The 17,636-nt window shown below is 52.4% G+C and overlaps 1 protein-coding gene across 1 annotated transcript in view; it reads left to right on the top strand.

Annotated features, from left to right (window-relative positions):
- LOC119975683 (tumor protein p63-regulated gene 1-like protein) overlaps nt 1-17,220 on the top strand; it is a 146,325-nt gene extending 129,105 nt beyond the window's left edge. The window contains exon 4 of the mRNA XM_038815465.1: nt 16,409-17,220. Within this exon, the coding sequence (XP_038671393.1) occupies nt 16,409-16,603 (195 nt within the window). The 3' untranslated portion in view covers nt 16,604-17,220. The remainder of the gene's footprint in view (nt 1-16,408) is intronic.
- Nucleotides 17,221-17,636: the final 416 nt, after the last annotated feature.

The raw sequence follows: 17,636 nt of genomic DNA, 5'->3' as shown, positions 1-17,636 counted from the left end.
CTTGGAGTAGATCCTTGTGCATTGGAGTAGATTCCTCGGCCTTGGAGTAGATGTCTGGGCCTTGTAGTAGATCCCTGGGCCTTGGAGTAGACCCGTGGGCCTTGGAGTAGATGTCAGGGGCTTAGATTACATGTCAGGGACTTGGAGTAGATCCCTAGGACTTGGAGTAGATCCCTGGGCCTTGGCGTAGATGCCAAGGACTTGGCATAGATCCCTGGGACTTGGAGCAGATCCCTGGGCCTTGGAGTAGATCCGTGGGCCTTGGAGTAGATCCCTGGGCCTTGTAGTAGATCTCTGGACCTTGGAGTAGATCTCTGATAATTGTGGTAGATCCCTGGTCCTTGGAGTAGATCCCTGTTTTTTTAAGTCGCTCTCCGGGCCTTGGGGTAGATCCCATCGACTTGGAGTAGATCATTTGACCTTGGAGTAGATCCCTGGGCATTTTAGTATATATCCGGACCTTGGGGTAGATCCTTGTGCATTGGAGTAGATTTCTTGGCCTTGGAGTATATGTCAGGGCCTTGGAGTAGATCTCTGGGCCTTGGAGTAGATCTCTGGGCCTTGACGTAGATGCCAAGGACTTGGCGTAGATCCCTGGGGCTTGGAGCAGATCCCTGGGCCTTGGAGTAGATCCGTGGGCCTTGTAGTAGATCTCTGGACCTTGGAGTAGATCTCTGATAATTGTAGTAGATCCCTGGTCCTTGGAGTATATCCTTTTTTTTTAGATCTCTGGGCCTTGGAGTAGATCCATGGGTCTTCGAGTAGCTCTCCGGCCCTTGTAGTCAATCTCCGGGCCTTGGAGTAGATCTCAGAGACTTGGAGTAGATCCCTGGACCTTGGAGTAGATCATTGGGTATTTGAGTCGATCCTTGGACATTTGAGTAGATCTCCGGACCTTGGAGTAGATCCATTGGTCTTTGAGTAGATCTCCAAACCTTGGAGTAGATCCCAGGGCCTTGGGGTAGATCATTGGGCCTTTCAGTGGATCTCTGGGCCTTTCAGTGGATCTCTGGGCCTTGGAGTAGATCCATGGACATTGGAATAGACCTGTGGACCTTGAAATAGGTCCCTGGGCCTTGTAGTAGATCCCTGAGCCTCGGAGTAGATCCCTGTGTCTTGGAGTAGATCCCTTGGCCTTGGATGATATGTCAGGGCCTTGGGTAGATCAATTGACCTTGGTGTAGATCCCTGGGCCATGGAGTAGATCTGTGGGCCTTGGAATAGATCCATGTGCCTTGGAGTAGAACCCTGGGCCTTGTAGTAGATCTCTGGGCCTTGGGGTAGATCTCTGATCATTGTAGTAGATCCCTGGTCCTTGGAGTATTACTTTTTTTTTTAGATCTCTGGGCCTTGGAGTAGATCCATGGGTCTTCGGGTAGCTCTCCGGCCCTTGTAGTCGATCTCCGGGCCTTGGAGTAGATCTCTGGGACTTGGAGTAGATCCCTGGACCTTGGAGTATATCCTTGGGCAGTTGAGTAGATCTCTGGGACTTGGAGTAGATCCATGAGTCTTTGAGTAGATCTCCAATCCTTGTAATAGATCCCAGGGCTTTGGGGTATATCATTGGGCCTTTCAGTGGATCTCTGGGCCTTGGAGTAGATCTGTGGACCTTGAAATAGATCCCTGGGCCTTGGAATAGATCCCTTGGCCTTGGAGTAGATCCCTAGGACTTGGAGTATATCCATGGGCCTTTGAGTAGATCCCTTGGCCTTGGATGCTATGTCAGGGTCTTGGGGTGGATCAATTGGCATTGGAGTAGATCCCTGGGCCATGGTGTAGATCTGTGGGCCTTGGAATAGATCCCTGGGCCTTGGAGTAGATCCCTGGGCTTTGGAGTAGATGCCAGGGACTTGGGGTAGATCCCTGTGCCTTTGAGTAGATCTCCATGTCTTGGGGTAGATCGCTGGGGCTTGGAGTAGATCCATGTGCCTTGGAGTAGATCCGTGGGCATTGGAATATATCCCAGGGCCTTGGAGTAGATCCCTGGGCCTTGGAGTAGATCCCTGGGCCTTGGAGTATATCCATTGGCCTTGGAGTAGATCCATGGGCCTTGGAGTAGATCTGTGGGCCTTGGGTCGATCCCTAGGCATTGGAGTAGATCCCAGGTCATTGGAGTAGATCCATGAGCCTTGTAGTAGATCCCTTGACCTTGGGGCAGATCTCTGGGCCTTGGAGTAGATCCCTGAGCCTTGGAGTAGTTCCTAGGGCCTTGGAGTAGATCTGTGGGCCTTGGAGTAGATCTGTGGGCCTTGGAGTAGATCCCATGGCCTTGGAATAGATCCCTGGGCCTTGGAGTAGATCCCTGGGCTTTGGAGTAGATGCCAGGGACTTTGAGTAGATCCCTGTGCCTTTGAGTAGATCTCCATGTCTTGGGGTAGATCGCTGGGGCTTGGAGTAGATCCATGTGCCTTGGAGTAGATCCGTGGGCATTGGAATAGATCTCTGGGGCTTGGAGTAGATCCCAGGGCCTTGGAGTAGATCCCTGGGCCTTGGAGTATATCCGTTGGCCTTGGAGTAGATCCATGGGCCTTGGAGTAGATCTGTGGGCCTTGGGTCGATCCCTAGGCATTGGAGTAGATCCCAGGTCATTGGAGTAGATCCATGAGCCTTGTAGTAGATCCCTTGACCTTGGGGCAGATCTCTGGGCCTTGGGGTAGATCCCTGAGTCTTGGAGTAGTTCCTAGGGCCTTGGAGTAGATCTGTGGGCCTTGGAGTAGTTCCCAGGGCCCTGGAGTAGATCCGTGTGCCTTGGAGTAGATCTCCAGGCCCTGGAGTCGATCCATGTGCCTTGAAGTAGATCCCTGGGCCTTGGAGTAGATCCCTGGTCTTTGGAGTAGCTATCTGGGGCTTGGTGTAGATCCATGGGCCTTGGAGTAGATCCGTGGGCCTTGGCGTAGATCCTAGGGCCTTGTAGTAGATCTCCGGGCCTTGGAGTATATCCGTGGGCCTTGGAGTAGATCCCAGGGCCTTGTAGTAGACCTGTTGTCCTTGGAGTAGATCCATGGGTCTTGGAGTAGATCCCAGGGCCTTGTAATAGATCCCTGTGTCTTGGAGTAGATCCCAGTGCCTTGGAGTAGATCTCCTGACATTGGAGTATATATCCAGGCCTTGGAGTAGATCTTCGGGAATTGGATTAGATCCCAGGGCCTTGGATTAGATCCCATTGCCTTGGAGTAGATTCCTTGGCCTTGGGGTATTTCCCAGGGCCTTTGAGTAGATCTGTGGGCCTTGGAGTAGATCCCAGGGCCTTTGAGTAGATCTGTGGGCCTTGGAGTAGATCCCAGGGCCTGGTAATAGATCCCATAGCCTTGGAGTATATCCCATAGCCTTGGAGTAGATCCCAGTGCCTTGGAGTAGATCCCAGTGCCTTGGAGTATATCCCAGTGGCTTAGAGTAGATCTCCAGGCCTTGGAGTAGATCTCCGGGCCTTGGAGTAGATCCCATGACCTTGGAGTAGATCCTATGCAATTGGAGTAGATCTCAGGGCCTTGTAGTAGATCTCCAGGCCTTGGAGTAGATATCTGGGATGTGGAGTAGATCCCTGGGCCTTGGGTAGGTCCCTGGGCATTTGAGTAGATCTCTGGGCCTTGGAGTAGATCCGTGAGCCTTGGAGTGGATCCCAGGGCCTTGGAGTAGATCCCCAGGCCTTGGAGTAGATCTCTGGGCCTTGGAGTAGATCCGTGGGCCTTGGAGTGGAACACAGGGCCTTGGAGTAGATCTCCAGGCCTTGGAGTAGATATCCAGGCCTTGGAGTAGATCCCAGGGCCTTGGAGCATCACGCGAGCTGAAGAAGATGATTTGCTTCTCTATAATATGCAGATTTTCCAAATGCTGACCCGTCCACAATGGGCAGGGTTCAGATCTCAACGTTTCACGAGATCCCATTAGATCTCGCGAGGTGTGACGAGCCGGGTGGATCCTGGAAGAGGAATTTCCCGGCATCTGCCGACTCTCAGTTTCTCTCTCCACAGATGTTGCCAAACCGGCGGAGTCTATCCAGCGTTTTCTGTTGTTATTTCTGATTCAGTTTAGTTTTGCTGGAACAAAGAGACACGTCGGAAAGTTTCTGTACTCCCAACAGCAACAGTGAGTGTGTGATACCCACACCAAGACCAGAGCAAACAACCTCGTCAATATTGGGCACTCTTTCTGTGATTATCAAGCTTGATACCGACTGGGTCACAGAAACGTCACAGTGATAGACCAGCGAGTAATAAACATGGACTCAGAAGGCCGGTTCTGATTTCAATCATTACATTCCATGCAGTGAGCAGTGAAACAGCCTTGTGTTGGGTTCAGTGGAGATTTCTCAGAATGTTAGTGTGGAGGGACTGGAGAAGCTGCGATTGTTCCCCTTGGGGAGCAGAGAAGGTTAAAGGCGATTTAATAGAGGTGTTCAAAATCGTTATAGACTGAATAAAGAGAAGGCAGGAAGGTAGATAACCAAAGAACACAGATTTAAGGCAATTGAAAAAGAGTGGGACATACCATTCTTTAATTCCAATGAGTTGTGATCTGGACTTTACCACATCAGCTCCAGGACATCACTGCAGGAGTTCCTCAGCCGAGTGTCTTCGGCCCCACCATCTTCAGCTGCTTCATCAATAACCTCCCTTCCATCATAAGGTTAGAAGTGGGGATGTTTGCGGATGGCTGCACAATGTTCAGCACCATTCGCGACCCCTCAGATAATGAAGCAGTCCACGTCCAAATGCAGCGAGACCTGGACAATATCCAGGCTCGGGCTGACAAGTGGCAAGTTACGTTCACGCCAGGCAAAGACCATCTTCTACAAGAAAGGATCAGGTCAGAGGTTAGGAATCCTTTTTTAAAATAAATTTAGAGTACCCAATTCTTTTTTTGCAATTAAGGGGCAATTTAGCGTGGCCAGTCCATCTCCCCAGTACATCTATGGGTTGTGGGAGCGAGACCCACACAGACACGGGAGAATGTGCAAATTCCATACAGACAGTGACCCAGAGTCAAGATCGAACCCGGGTCCTCGGTGCCATAAGGCAGCAGTGTTAACCACAATGCCACCGTGCCGCTGCAGAAGCTAGGAATCCTGTGGGAAGTAACTCACTTCCTGACTCCCCAAAGCCTGTCCACCATCTACAAGTCACAAGTCAGGAGTGTAATGGAATACTCTCTACTTGCCTGGATGAGTGCAGCTCCAACAACACTCAAGAAGCTCAACACTATCTGGGACAAAGCAGCCTCGATTGATTGCTCCCCCTTCCACAAACATTCACTCCCTCCACCACCAATGAACAGTAGCAGCCGTGTGTACCAAGATGCACTGCAGTAACTCCCAAGGTTCCTCAGGCAGCACCTTCCAAACCCACGGCCACTACCATCTAGAAGGACAAGAGCAGCAGATACCTGGGAACCCCACCACCTGGAGGTTCCCCTCCAAGTCACTCACCACCCTGACTTGGAAATGTATCAGCGTTCCTTCACTGTCACTGGGGCAACATCCTCCCTAACAGCACAGTGGGTGGACCTACACCACATGTTCTGCAGTGGTTCAAGAAGGCAACTCACCACTACCTTCAAGGGCAAATAGGGATGGGCAATTCGTGCTGGCCGAGCCAGAGACGCCCACATTTGTAAATTTAAAAAGAAGCATTAAACTTAATTCACCAATGTTTTCACCTGAGGAAATTCTCCTGAGAACTCTTGCAATCCTCGTCACACTTAACTTCGATCCAATTAATCTTAATTCTGCCCAAAATACCAGCCTCGCTCCTCAGCATGTTCATACGGTTGGCTAACAATAGGATGTACAAAATAGGGCGGAACAGTAGCACAGTTGTTAACACAGTTGCTTCACAGCTCCAGGGTCCCAGGTTCGATTCCCGGCTTGGGTCACTGTCTGTGCGGAGTCTGCACGTTCTCCCTGTGTCTGCGTGGGTTTCCTCCGGGTGCTCCGGTTTCCTCCCGCAAGTCCCGAAAGACGTGCTGTTAGGTGAATTGGACATTCTGAATTCTCCCTCTGTGTACCTGAACAGGCCCCGGAGTGTGGCGACTAGGGGCTTTTCACAGTAACTTCATTGCAGTGTTAATGTCAGCGCCTACTTGTGACAGTAAAGATTCTTTTTTTTTAACTGTCACCTCAATAACAGCCAAACCTTTATTCCAATTGTTTCGCAGTTCGTCACTGATGGTTCCCACAATTTAAACTTGTGCTCTCATTACCCTCAGGCAGATAACCTTTAATGAAATGATGATGATGTCTTTATTGGCACACAGTCACCAAACCGGATTTGGTTCCCACAGAATTTGAAAGAACTGGCTCACTTTACTTCAGTTCAGGCAATGCCTCAGGCAAGTAGGGTTTTCACAAAGCACCTGCAGAAGAACGGACCATTTCAGGTAAATTCATCCCAATTAAAGTCAATTACATTTCAGTCTTCTGAGGTAGTGGGGGTATTGCTTACCTCATTTACCCTCCTCATGAAATCCTGGAACCCCCCCTCCAGCAATGATGCAAAGCCCCCCCCATTGACGGTGTTCATTACAATGACTGAAGCAAAAGCTGAGGTTGGAGTCGGTGAATCCCGATTCACTCTGCCATTCACGGCATTTAGATTTTGGATTCCGAATTTCCCAGAAGGCAACTGAGTCGCTTGGTTCTGTCAATTCAGAGGGCAGTGAAGGGTCAACCCTCTGACAGTGCGGCACTCCCTCAGTACTGACCCTCTGACAGTGCGGCACTCCCTCAGTACTGACCCTCTGACAGTGCGGCACTCTCTCAGTACTGACCCTCTGACAGTGCAGCACTCCCTCAGTACTGACCCTCTGACAGTGCGGCACTCCCTCAGTACTGACCCTCTGACAGTGCGGCACTCCCTCAGTACTGACACTCTGACAGTGCGGCACTCCCTCAGTACTGACCCTCTGACAGTGCGGCACTCTCTCAGTACTGACCCTCTGACAGTGCGGCACTCCCTCAGTACTGACCCTCTGACAGTGCAGCACTCCCTCAGTACTGACCCTCTGACAGTGCAGCACTCCCTCAGTACTGACCCTCTGACAGTGCGGCACTCCCTCAGTACTGAACCTCTGACAGTGCGGTACTCCCTCAGTACTGACCCTCTGACAGTGCGGCACTCCCTCAGTACTGACCCTCTGACAGTGCAGCGCTCCCTCCGTACTGACCCTCTGACAGTGCAGCACTCCCTCAGTACTGACCCTCTGACAGTGCGGCACTCCCTCAGTACTGACCCTCTGACAGTGCAGCACTCCCTCAGTACTGACCCTCTGACAGTGCGGCACTCCCTCAGCACTAACCCTCTGACAGTGCAGCGCTCCCTCCGTACTGACCCTCTGACAGTGCAGCACTCCCTCAGTACTGACCCTCTGACAGTGCGGCACTCCCTCAGTACTGACCCTCTGACAGTGCAGCACTCCCTCAGTACTGACCCTCTGACAGGGCAGCACTCCCTCAGTACTGACCCTCTGACAGTGCGGCACTCCCTCAGCACTAACCCTCTGACAGTGCAGCACTCCCTCAGTACTGACCCTCTGACAGTGCAGCACTCCCTCAGTACTGACCCTCTGACAGTGCGGCACTCCCTCAGTACTGACCCTCTGACAGTGCAGCACTCCCTCAGTACTGACCCTCTGACAGTGCGGCACTCCCTCAGTACTGACCCTCTGACAGTGCGGCACTCCCTCAGTACTGACCCTCTGACAGTGCAGCACTCCCTCTGTACTGACCCTCTGACAGTGCGGCACTCCCTCAGCACTAACCCTCTGACAGTGCAGCGCTCCCTCCGTACTGACCCTCTGACAGTGCAGCACTCCCTCAGTACTGACCCTCTGACAGTGCGGCACTCCCTCAGTACTGACCCTCTGACAGTGCAGCACTCCCTCAGTACTGACCCTCTGACAGGGCAGCACTCCCTCAGTACTGACCCTCTGACAGTGCGGCACTCCCTCAGCACTAACCCTCTGACAGTGCAGCACTCCCTCAGTACTGACCCTCTGACAGTGCAGCACTCCCTCAGTACTGACCCTCTGACAGTGCGGCACTCCCTCAGTACTGACCCTCTGACAGTGCAGCACTCCCTCAGTACTGACCCTCTGACAGTGCGGCACTCCCTCAGTACTGACCCTCTGACAGTGCAGCACTCCCTCAGTACTGACCCTCTGACAGTGCGGCACTCCCTCAGTACTGACCCACTGACAGTGCGGCACTCCCTCAGTACTGACCCTCTGACAGTGCGGCACTCCCTCAGTACTGACCCTCTGACAGTGCGGCATTCCCTCAGTACTGACCCTCTGACAGTGCAGCACTCCCTCAGCACTGACCCTCTGACAGTGCAGCACTCCCTCAGCACTGACCCTCTGACAGTGCGGCGCTCCCTCAGTACTGACTATCTGAGAGTGCAGCACTCCCTCAGTACTGACCCTCTGACAGTGCAGCACTCCCTCAATACTGTCCCTCTGACAGTGCGGAGCTCCCTCAGTACTGACCCTCTGCAGGGTCGCAGCTCTAGGGAGAACGTGCGCATGTCTCCAAGTTTCGGCGACGGAGCACATGGAACTTCTAATCAGAGACGCTTATGTTGCTGGCATGTTAGAAAAGAACACCCTCAGCCTAGCTGAGGTTGCAACCTGGAGATTGCTGACCTGAACGCCCGCGAATGTGCCCCCTGGCTGTGCAGCAACCCCCTGGACTTCATGGCATGCGCCACCCCCATCCTCCGTGGACCCCGACCCCCCCCCCCCCAAGCCTGCGCTGCGTGTCGCTCCGATAAACTAGCGGGGCCACGTTGCTATTTCTGAGGCCTCTCAAAGCACCCCCGCCCGCGCTGCCCGGCCCGCTACGCTCTGTGTAAGAGCTGCGGGAAGAAGGGTCACTACGCGGTGGTCTGCCAGACCAAGTCGGTCGCTGCTGTCCTGCGCAGCGACCGCGGATTGCCCCCCCGGGTCCCCCCAGGGCCCCATGCCGCGCACCAACCTCTCCGGCCCGCCTCCCGGCTCCCGCAACGGCCCCACGGTCCTCCCGACCCACGCTCCCAGCTGCCCCGACCGGCTCGCGGACGCCGCTGACACTGCCCCCAGCCGCCACGAGGCTCCCTAGGGCGCCGCCATCTTGGGCCCCGGCTCCACGTGCGAGTCCTGGGCGCCGCCATCTTGGGCCAACACGGAAGGCCCTGCCAGCGATTACTCTGACACTGAGGAGGATCTGGAACTCTCACCACGATTGGCTTCCATCAAACTCGACCAGTCGCAACTACGCTCGCTCGCCAAGACTACAACAACGGTGCAGCTCTACGGACACAAAACAAGGTGCCTGCTGGACTCCGGGAGCACGGAAAGTTTGGTCCACCCCGACACGGTAAGACGCTGCGCGCTCCCCATTCACCCAGTTAAACATAAAATTGAATTGGCCTCAGGTTCGCATTCCGTCCAAATGACCGCGTGCTGCATAGCGGACCTCACGGTCCAGGGGAGGGTTTTCAAAAACTTCAAACTCCTCATTCTCCCCCGTCTATGCGCTCCGGCACTCTTGGGCCTGGACTTCCAGTGCAACCTACAGAGCTTGACCTTTCAATTCGGCGGCCCTATTCCTCCTCTTACTGTCTGCAGCCTCGCGTCCCTCAAAGTGGACCCCCCTTCCTTGTTTGCTAATCTCACCCCAGATTGTAAACCTGTCGCCACTCGGAGCAGACGATACAGTGCCCAGGACCGATCCTTCATCAGGTCCGAGGTCCAGAGGCTCAGTAAGGAAGGAGTTATCGAGGCCAGCAACAGTCCCTGGCCAGCCCAAGTGCTGGTAGTTCGGACTGGGGAGAAAAACCGGATGGTCATCGATTACAGTCAGACCATCAACAGGTTTACCCAGCTGGACGCGTATCCTCTCCCCCATATTTCCGACCTGATTAACAGGATCGCGAAGTACAAAGTCTTCTCCACGGTGGACCTTAAGTCCGCCGACCACCAGCTCCCCATTCGCGTGAGTGACCGACTGTACACCGCGTTTGAGGCAGATGGGCGCCTCTACCACTTCCTCAGGGTTCCATTCGGTGTCACAAATGGGGTCTCGGTCTTCCAACGGGAGATGGACTGAATGGTCGACAAGCACGGTTTATGGGCTACCTTCCCGTATCTCGATAATGTCACCATCTGCGGCCACGACCAGCAGGACCATGCCATCAACCTCCAAATATTCCTCTGAACCGCAAAACTCATTAATTTAACTTTCAATAAGGATAAGTGCGTGTTTAGCACCGACCGTCTAGCCATCCTTGGCTACGTAGTGCGTAACGGAGTGATAGGCCCCGATCCCGAACGCATGCGCCCCCTGATGGAGCTTCCCCTTCCCAACTCCCTCAAATCCCTCAAACGCTGCCTGGGCTTCTTCTCATACTATGCCCAGTGGGTCCCCAACTACGCCGACAAAGCCCGCCCCCTCATCCAGTCCACCTCCTTTCCCCTGTCGATGGAGGGCAGCCAGGCCTTTAGCCGCATCAAAGCGGATATCGCAAAGGCCACGATGCGCGCCATCAACGAGGCCCTCCCCTTCCAGGTCGAGAGCGACGCATCTGACGTAGCTCTGGCGGCCACCCAGAACCAAGCGGGCAGACCCGTAGCCTTCTTTTCACGAACCCTCCAGGCTTCCGAAATCCGCCATTCCTCGGTGGAAAAGGAGGCACAGGCCATAGTTGAAGCTGTGCGATATTGGAGGCACTATCTGGCCGGCAGGAGGTTTACCCTCCTCACAGACCAACGGTCAGTAGCTTTCATGTTTGACAACGCACAGAGGGGCAAGATCAAGAACGACAAGGTCTTGCGATGGCGGATCGAGTTGTCCATGTACAACTACGATATCTTGTATCATCCTGGGAAGCTCAACGAGCCTCCTGATGCCCTGTCCCGCGGTACCTGCGCCAGCGCGCAGATTGACCGGCTCCGCTCCCTCCACACGGACCTCTGCCACCCAGGGGTCACTCGTTTCTACCATTTTATTAAGACCCACAACCTGCCCTACTCCGTCGAGAAAGTCAGGACTGTCACTAGGGACTGCCACATCTGCGCCGAGTGCAAACCGCACTTCTACCGCCCCGATCGAGCGCATCTGATCAAGGCGTCCCGCCCCTTTGAACGTCTCAGTATAGACTTCAAGGGTCCCCTCCCCTCCAACAACCGTAACACATATTTCTTGAGTGTTATCAACAAATACTCTCGATTCCCTTTCGCCATTCCCTGTCCCGACATGACCACAACAACCGTCATAAAGGCCCTCCTATCCATCTTCTCCCTGACCCTCTGACAGTGTGGCACTCCCTCAGTACTGACCCTCTGACAGTGCAGCACTCCCTCAGTACTGACCCTCTGACAGTGCGGCACTCCCTCAGTACTGACCCTCTGACAGTGCAGCACTCCCTCAGTACTGACCCTCTGACAGTGCGGCACTCCCTCAGTACTGACCCTCTGACAGTGCAGCACTCCCTCAGTACTGACCCTCTGACAGTGCGGCACTCCCTCAGTACTGACCCTCTGACAGTGCGGAGCTCCCTCAGTACTGACCCTCTGACAGTGCAGCTCTCCCTCAGTACTGACCCTCTGACAGTGCAGCACTCCCTCAGTACTGACCCTCTGACAGTGCGGCACTCCCTCAGTACTGACCCTCTGACAGTGCGGCACTCCCTCAGTACTGACCCTCTGACAGTGCAGCACTCCCTCAATACTGACCCTCTGACAGTGCGGCACTCCCTCAGTACTGACCCTCTGACAGTGCGGCACTCCCTCAGTACTGACCCTCTGACAGTGCGGCACTCCCTCAGTACTGACCCTCTGACAGTGCGGCACTCCCTCAGTACTGACACTCTGACAGTGCGGCACTCCCTCAGTACTGACCCTCTGACAGTGCGGCACTCCCTCAGTACTGACCCTCTGACAATGCAGCACTCCCTCAGTACTGACCCTCTGACAGTGCGGCACTCCCTCAGTACTGACCCTCTGACAGTGCGGCGCTCCCTCAGTACTGACCCTCTGACAGTGCGGCACTCCCTCAGTACTGACCCTCTGACAGTGCAGCACTCCCTCAGTACTGACCCTCTGACAGTGCGGCTCTCCCTCAGTACTGACCCTCTGACAGTGCAGCACTCCCTCAGTACTGACCCTCTGACAGTGCGGCACTCCCTCAGTACTGACCCTCTGACAGTGCGGCACTCCCTCAGTACTGACCCTCTGACAGTGCGGCACTCCCTCAGTACTGACCCTCTGACAGTGCAGCACTCCCTCAGTACTGACCCTCTGACAGTGCGGCACTCCCTCAGTACTGACCCTCTGACAATGCGGCACTCCCTCAGTACTGACCCTCTGGAGTATAGAATCATCTTTGTTGGTGAGGTACGTTACAGAGTATAGCTGTTGTGGAAGTTCACGATTATCATAGATTATCATAGAATTTACAGTGCAGAAGGAGGCCATTCGGCCCATCGAGTCTGCACCGGCTCTTGGAAAGAGCACCCTACCCAAGGTCAACACCTCCACCCTATCCCCATAACCCCACCCAACACTAAGGGCAATTTTGGACACTAAGGGCAATTTATCATGGCCAATCCACCTAACCCGCACATCTTTGGACTGTGGGAGGAAACCGGAGCACCCGGAGGAAACCCACGCACACACGGGGAGGATGTGCAGACTCCGCACAGACAGTAACCCAAGCTGGAATCGAACCTGGGACCCTAGAGCTGTGAAGCAATTATGCTAACCACAATGCTACCGTGCTGCCCCCTCACTAGGATTAGCATTGTCACTAAGCAGGAAGGGAAGAGTGAATCTTGCGTAATGCTGATGTTTTGTCAGGAACCTGATCAAAGCTTCCTTCTATTTATAAAGGGTGTTTTCCTCAGAAGAAAATTATTATTGGCAAAAACAGACACCTTTGTTTGTTTGACTTGGGGAGGATTCGTGTGTCAGGTTTTTGTGAAAAACACTCAGTCCGACTTTTGTGGTTTGTCTTACGTTAGTCAACACGTGGGGGTAAACTTACACATTTAATGTTGAGTTGATTTGAAATAAAGTTGGACTGTGAATGAATTGGAGTGTTAGTGGGGGCTGAACTGGATTTTTGTGGCGTATGGGGTGGGGGTGAATCTGGGGCTCGATTAACTGTGATTTGCATTGGGCGTGTCGGAGTGAATCTCCCTGTGTTCGGTCGGAGATTCCTATTCGGCGAGAATGCTGAGCTCTTTTCTCATGGATTTGAAATGTCCATTTGCTGGGTTTCTTCTGAGATTCCGGAGGGCGGGAAATGATCGGTTTTAGTCCGTTGATTAAAACGGACAATGAATCTGCTGGCTGCTGACTTCTGGTCAGTGTCTGTTTCCAGTCAGGTTTGACTGGTAACGTTCTGTTTGGTGTTCAGTAGAATCCTGGAGATGTTGTCTTGATGTCTCAGAAAATTTTACATATGGCATCTTTGGTGTGCTGTGGAACTTTGTACACATGTCTGTGGTCAGTGGTATCTTAATAGAACATACAACATAGAACATTACAGCGCAGTACAGGCCCTTCGGCCCTCGATGTTGCGCCGACCTTTGAAACCACTCGAAAGCCTATCTACACTATTCCCTTATCGTCCATATGTCTATCCAATGACCATTTGAATGCGTTTAGTGTTGGCGAGTCCACTACTGTTGCAGGCTGGGCATTCCACACCCTTACTACTCTCTGAGTAAAGAACCTACCTCTGACATCTGTCCTATATCTATCTCCCCTCAATTTAAAGCTATGTCCCCTCATGCTAGACATCACCATCCGAGGAAAAAGGCTCTCACTGCCCACCCTATCTAATCTTCTGATCATCTTGTATGCCTCAATTAAGTCGCCTCTTAACCTTCTTCTCTCAAACGAAAACAGCCTCAAGTCCCTCAGCCTTCCCTCATAAGATCTTCCCTCCATACCAGGCAACATCCTGGTAAATCTCTGCACCCTTTCCAATGCTTCCACATCCTTCCTCTAATGTGGCGACCAAAACTGCACACAATACTCCAAATGCGGCCGCACCAGAGTTTTGTACAGCTGTAACATGACCTCATGGCTCCAAAACGCAATCCCTCTACCAATAAAAGCTAACACACCGTACACCTTCTTAACAACCCTATCAACCTGGGTGGCAACTTTCAGGGATCTATGTACATGGACACCAAGATCTCTCTGCTTATCTACACTGCCAAGAATCTAATCATTAGCCCAGTACTCTGTCTTCCTGTTATTCCTTCCAAAACGAATCACCTCACACTTTTCTGCATTAAACTCCATTTGCCACCTCTCAGCCCAGCTCTGCAGCTTATCTATGTCCCTCTGTAACCTGCAATATCCTACCGCACTGTCCACAACTCCACTGACTTTAGTGTCATCTGCAAATTTACTCACCCATCCTTCTACACCCTCTTCCAGGTCATTTATAAAAATGACAATCAGCAGCGGTCCCAAAACAGATCCTTGGGGTACGCCACTAGTAACTGGACACCAGTCAGAGCATTTCCCATCAACCACCACTCTCTGTCTTCTTCCAGCTAGCCAATTTCTGATCCAAACTGCTAAATCACCCTGAATCCCCAGCCTCCATATTTTCTGCACTAGCCTACCGTGGGGAACCTTATCAAACGCTTTACTGAAATCCATATACACCACATCCACTGCTTTACCCTCATCCACCTGTTTGGTCACCTTCTCAAAGAACTCAATAAGGTTTGTGAGGTACGACCTTGGGGAATATTTTTAGTCTTTCGGAGTATGAGAGTGCCGCTGGCAAGGCCGGCATTTACTGTTCATCGTAATTGCCTTTGAGAATATGACGGTGAACCGCCTGCTTGAACCATAGCTCCCGGAAAGGTTTTGGTACAACTGGCTATCTGGCGAAGCCATCTCGGGGAGCAGTTCAGTCAATCACATTGCTATAGGGCAGGAGTCACATGTCGAGCAGTCTGGGTAAAGACAGCAGATTTACTTCCCTGACAGAATGTCAAGCAGATGTTCGTTTTACCACTGTCAACACAACACTGATTAACACTTTGTGCATGATCGACCCGAATGGGGACACGGCCCCAGAGCACGAGATTAGCCGGGTATTTCCCGGCTCTCGGAGCACCGAGAGACCCACCCCTATCTAACTCCCATCCGGGTCAATCGGGGGCCTGGGCGGGGAATCCGCGACGACGACGCATTTTGCCCATTTCCTGCGCTCCGCTCCGCTCGCCGGAACGCCCCAGTGCAGGGAGAGATTGGAATGCCATTTCAAAATGATGACCCCCATCTCTCAAACCATCATTATGAGCCCAGAACAGCCCTCACCCCCCCCCCCCCCCCCCCCCAGCCACTCTCGCCGCAGCGTAGCGTGGCCAGTGACAGCCAGAAGGCCACACTCCCGGGATCTACCCGGCTCGCAACGTCTCACCAGATCCAACGCAGGGCGATTCCCGCCAACAATGGGCGCGATCACTTTTTGACAAATCTGTATAATAGAGCGAGGCAGTACACCTTACACTAATGTGCGGATTCCTGAGGTACCTGGGGCTTTGGGATTCAATCCCTCCGCCTCGGGGACCTCGGGCAAGCGCTGTTTGGTACTGGCCCCCCGTAAACGGGGATCAGATGGAACAGCACTCATGGGGGGGGGTCTCCAAAGGAATACAAGACCCTCGCCGCATGCCCTTTGGGCAGGGTGATGACCTGGCACTGCTGGTGTCACCTGGGCACTGCCAGGGTGCAAGGCTGGCATTTACTGCGTGCAGGCGATCGGGCTGGGGTTGCCGGGGTGGTTGTTGGGGCGGTGCAGGGTGGGGGGTGCCGGGGACCCTCCCATATTGTGTTCAGGCTGGGGGGGGGGGGGGAGAAGGCCGGGCATTCTTTTAGAGCCTCGGAGATGGGGGATGTCATTTGAAAATGGCGTCCCCATCTCTGACTACAGCGGAGAGTTACGGCGAGCGGAGCCCCCACTGTAAAAACCGGGGCTGTGTGGGGCCTCAGCCGTGCGTCCCCCATTCAGGCCCCTTCTTCAACCCGAGCGCTGTTAAATAGCCACGTGTTCGCCAGGAAACACGCGGCGAAACGCGCTCACTGAGGGATTTTCTTCCCTTTTGGAAAGATCGTGCCCAGTGTCTCCGGATTATTAGTCCAGGATTCAGGATTCCGGGTCTCGTGACACAATCACTGATATAATTAAAAGGAAAATGCTGGAGGTACCCCGTACGCGGGGAGGTCAGGCAGCATCTGTGGAGACAGAAACAGAGTCAATATTCAGGTCAACAATCATCTCGTTCATCAGAATAACCACTGGAGTACCGTAACTGTTGGGGCTTTTTACATGCATGTTTTTTACATATATGTTCTCTGTGATCGGTTTTCATGGTTTATCATTTCCGAACTCTCTTTCTTGCAGCTTGAAAACTTCAAAGCAGCGCTTGCTTCCGCCGTGCAGAAAGCCTATCAGCAGGATCCCGTTCCTGGCAGGGCTAATGGGGCAATCGTATTGGATCGTCCAGTCACCATTGACGCTTACGTTGGGGTCATATCGATGATCAACAATCAGAACAGGCTGGGATATTCACTAGCCCGGGGCTCGGTGGGATTCTAATCAGATTGCATTTTGTTTTGTTTGTGTACTTAATTTTGAAGCTTTGCTCTTTGTTCTGTGACTCTTTCTTCTTTCAGAGCGACTTTATAACTAAATTTGTCTCAGATTTGACAATCAGATATCAAAGCCCTAATTCCACTGACATCTCGGCATATCGGCTTCCAATCAAAACAACCATTAAAACTACTGATTCTATTCCAGAAAGTGAGCACTGAGTCTTATTGAATCACACGGGTCTATAAATAGGAGCTGTTGAGAATATTAGGCTGACAGAGTGCCGACTGGTTTAAGGAGTAACACATCGATAAGAACTAAAATAACATTAATAAATAGCTGAACCTTTCCGTGTGGTTTATTATTTTATGTCATGTTCTTCCGGGTGTATTTAGTTTATCACCTCTGTTAAAACAACACACTCTCTACATTTCTTGTAGAATTCTTTTAACTGACCATCTAAATCCCTCAACAATTTTTGACAGAAATCCTACATGTCTCAACCACCTGATGTTTCATTGATTGTCAAGTGTGCTTTCTCTTGTATTGTGGCTCATTAATGTTTCTGTCTTTGACTAATGAGTGTAACTATGGATAGGGCTGAATAAAAAAGGAGTCTATGATCTTGCCTATGTGTTTGATGTTGTCACGGGCCCAATCTTTGAGGAGATGGGCTACATCCCACTCCGCCCCCACCATACCTTTCATTCCAGAGATCAAACCACACTTCAGCTCCAGACTCTGCTCCCAGTGGCAGCTCCAATTCATATTCAGCCTCCAGAGTCTTCATTCCAGTGTCTTCATTCCAGAGTCTTCATTCCAGAGTCTTCATTCCAGTATCTTCATTCCAGAGTCTTCATTCCAGTGTCTTCATTCCAGAGTCTTCATTCCAGTATCTTCATTCCAGAGTCTTCATTCCAGTATCTTCATTCCAGAGTCTTCATTCCAGTATCTTCATTCCAGAGTCTTCATTCCAGTGTCTTCATTCCAGTGTCTTCAGTCCAGAGTCTTCATTCCAGAGTCTTCATTCCAGAGTCTT

The sequence above is a fragment of the Scyliorhinus canicula genome, chromosome 13, assembly GCF_902713615.1.
Source record: "Scyliorhinus canicula chromosome 13, sScyCan1.1, whole genome shotgun sequence".
NCBI lineage: Eukaryota > Metazoa > Chordata > Chondrichthyes > Carcharhiniformes > Scyliorhinidae > Scyliorhinus > Scyliorhinus canicula.
Note: the sequence above shows the minus strand (reverse complement) of the source record. Positions and strands in the feature narration are given on the sequence as shown.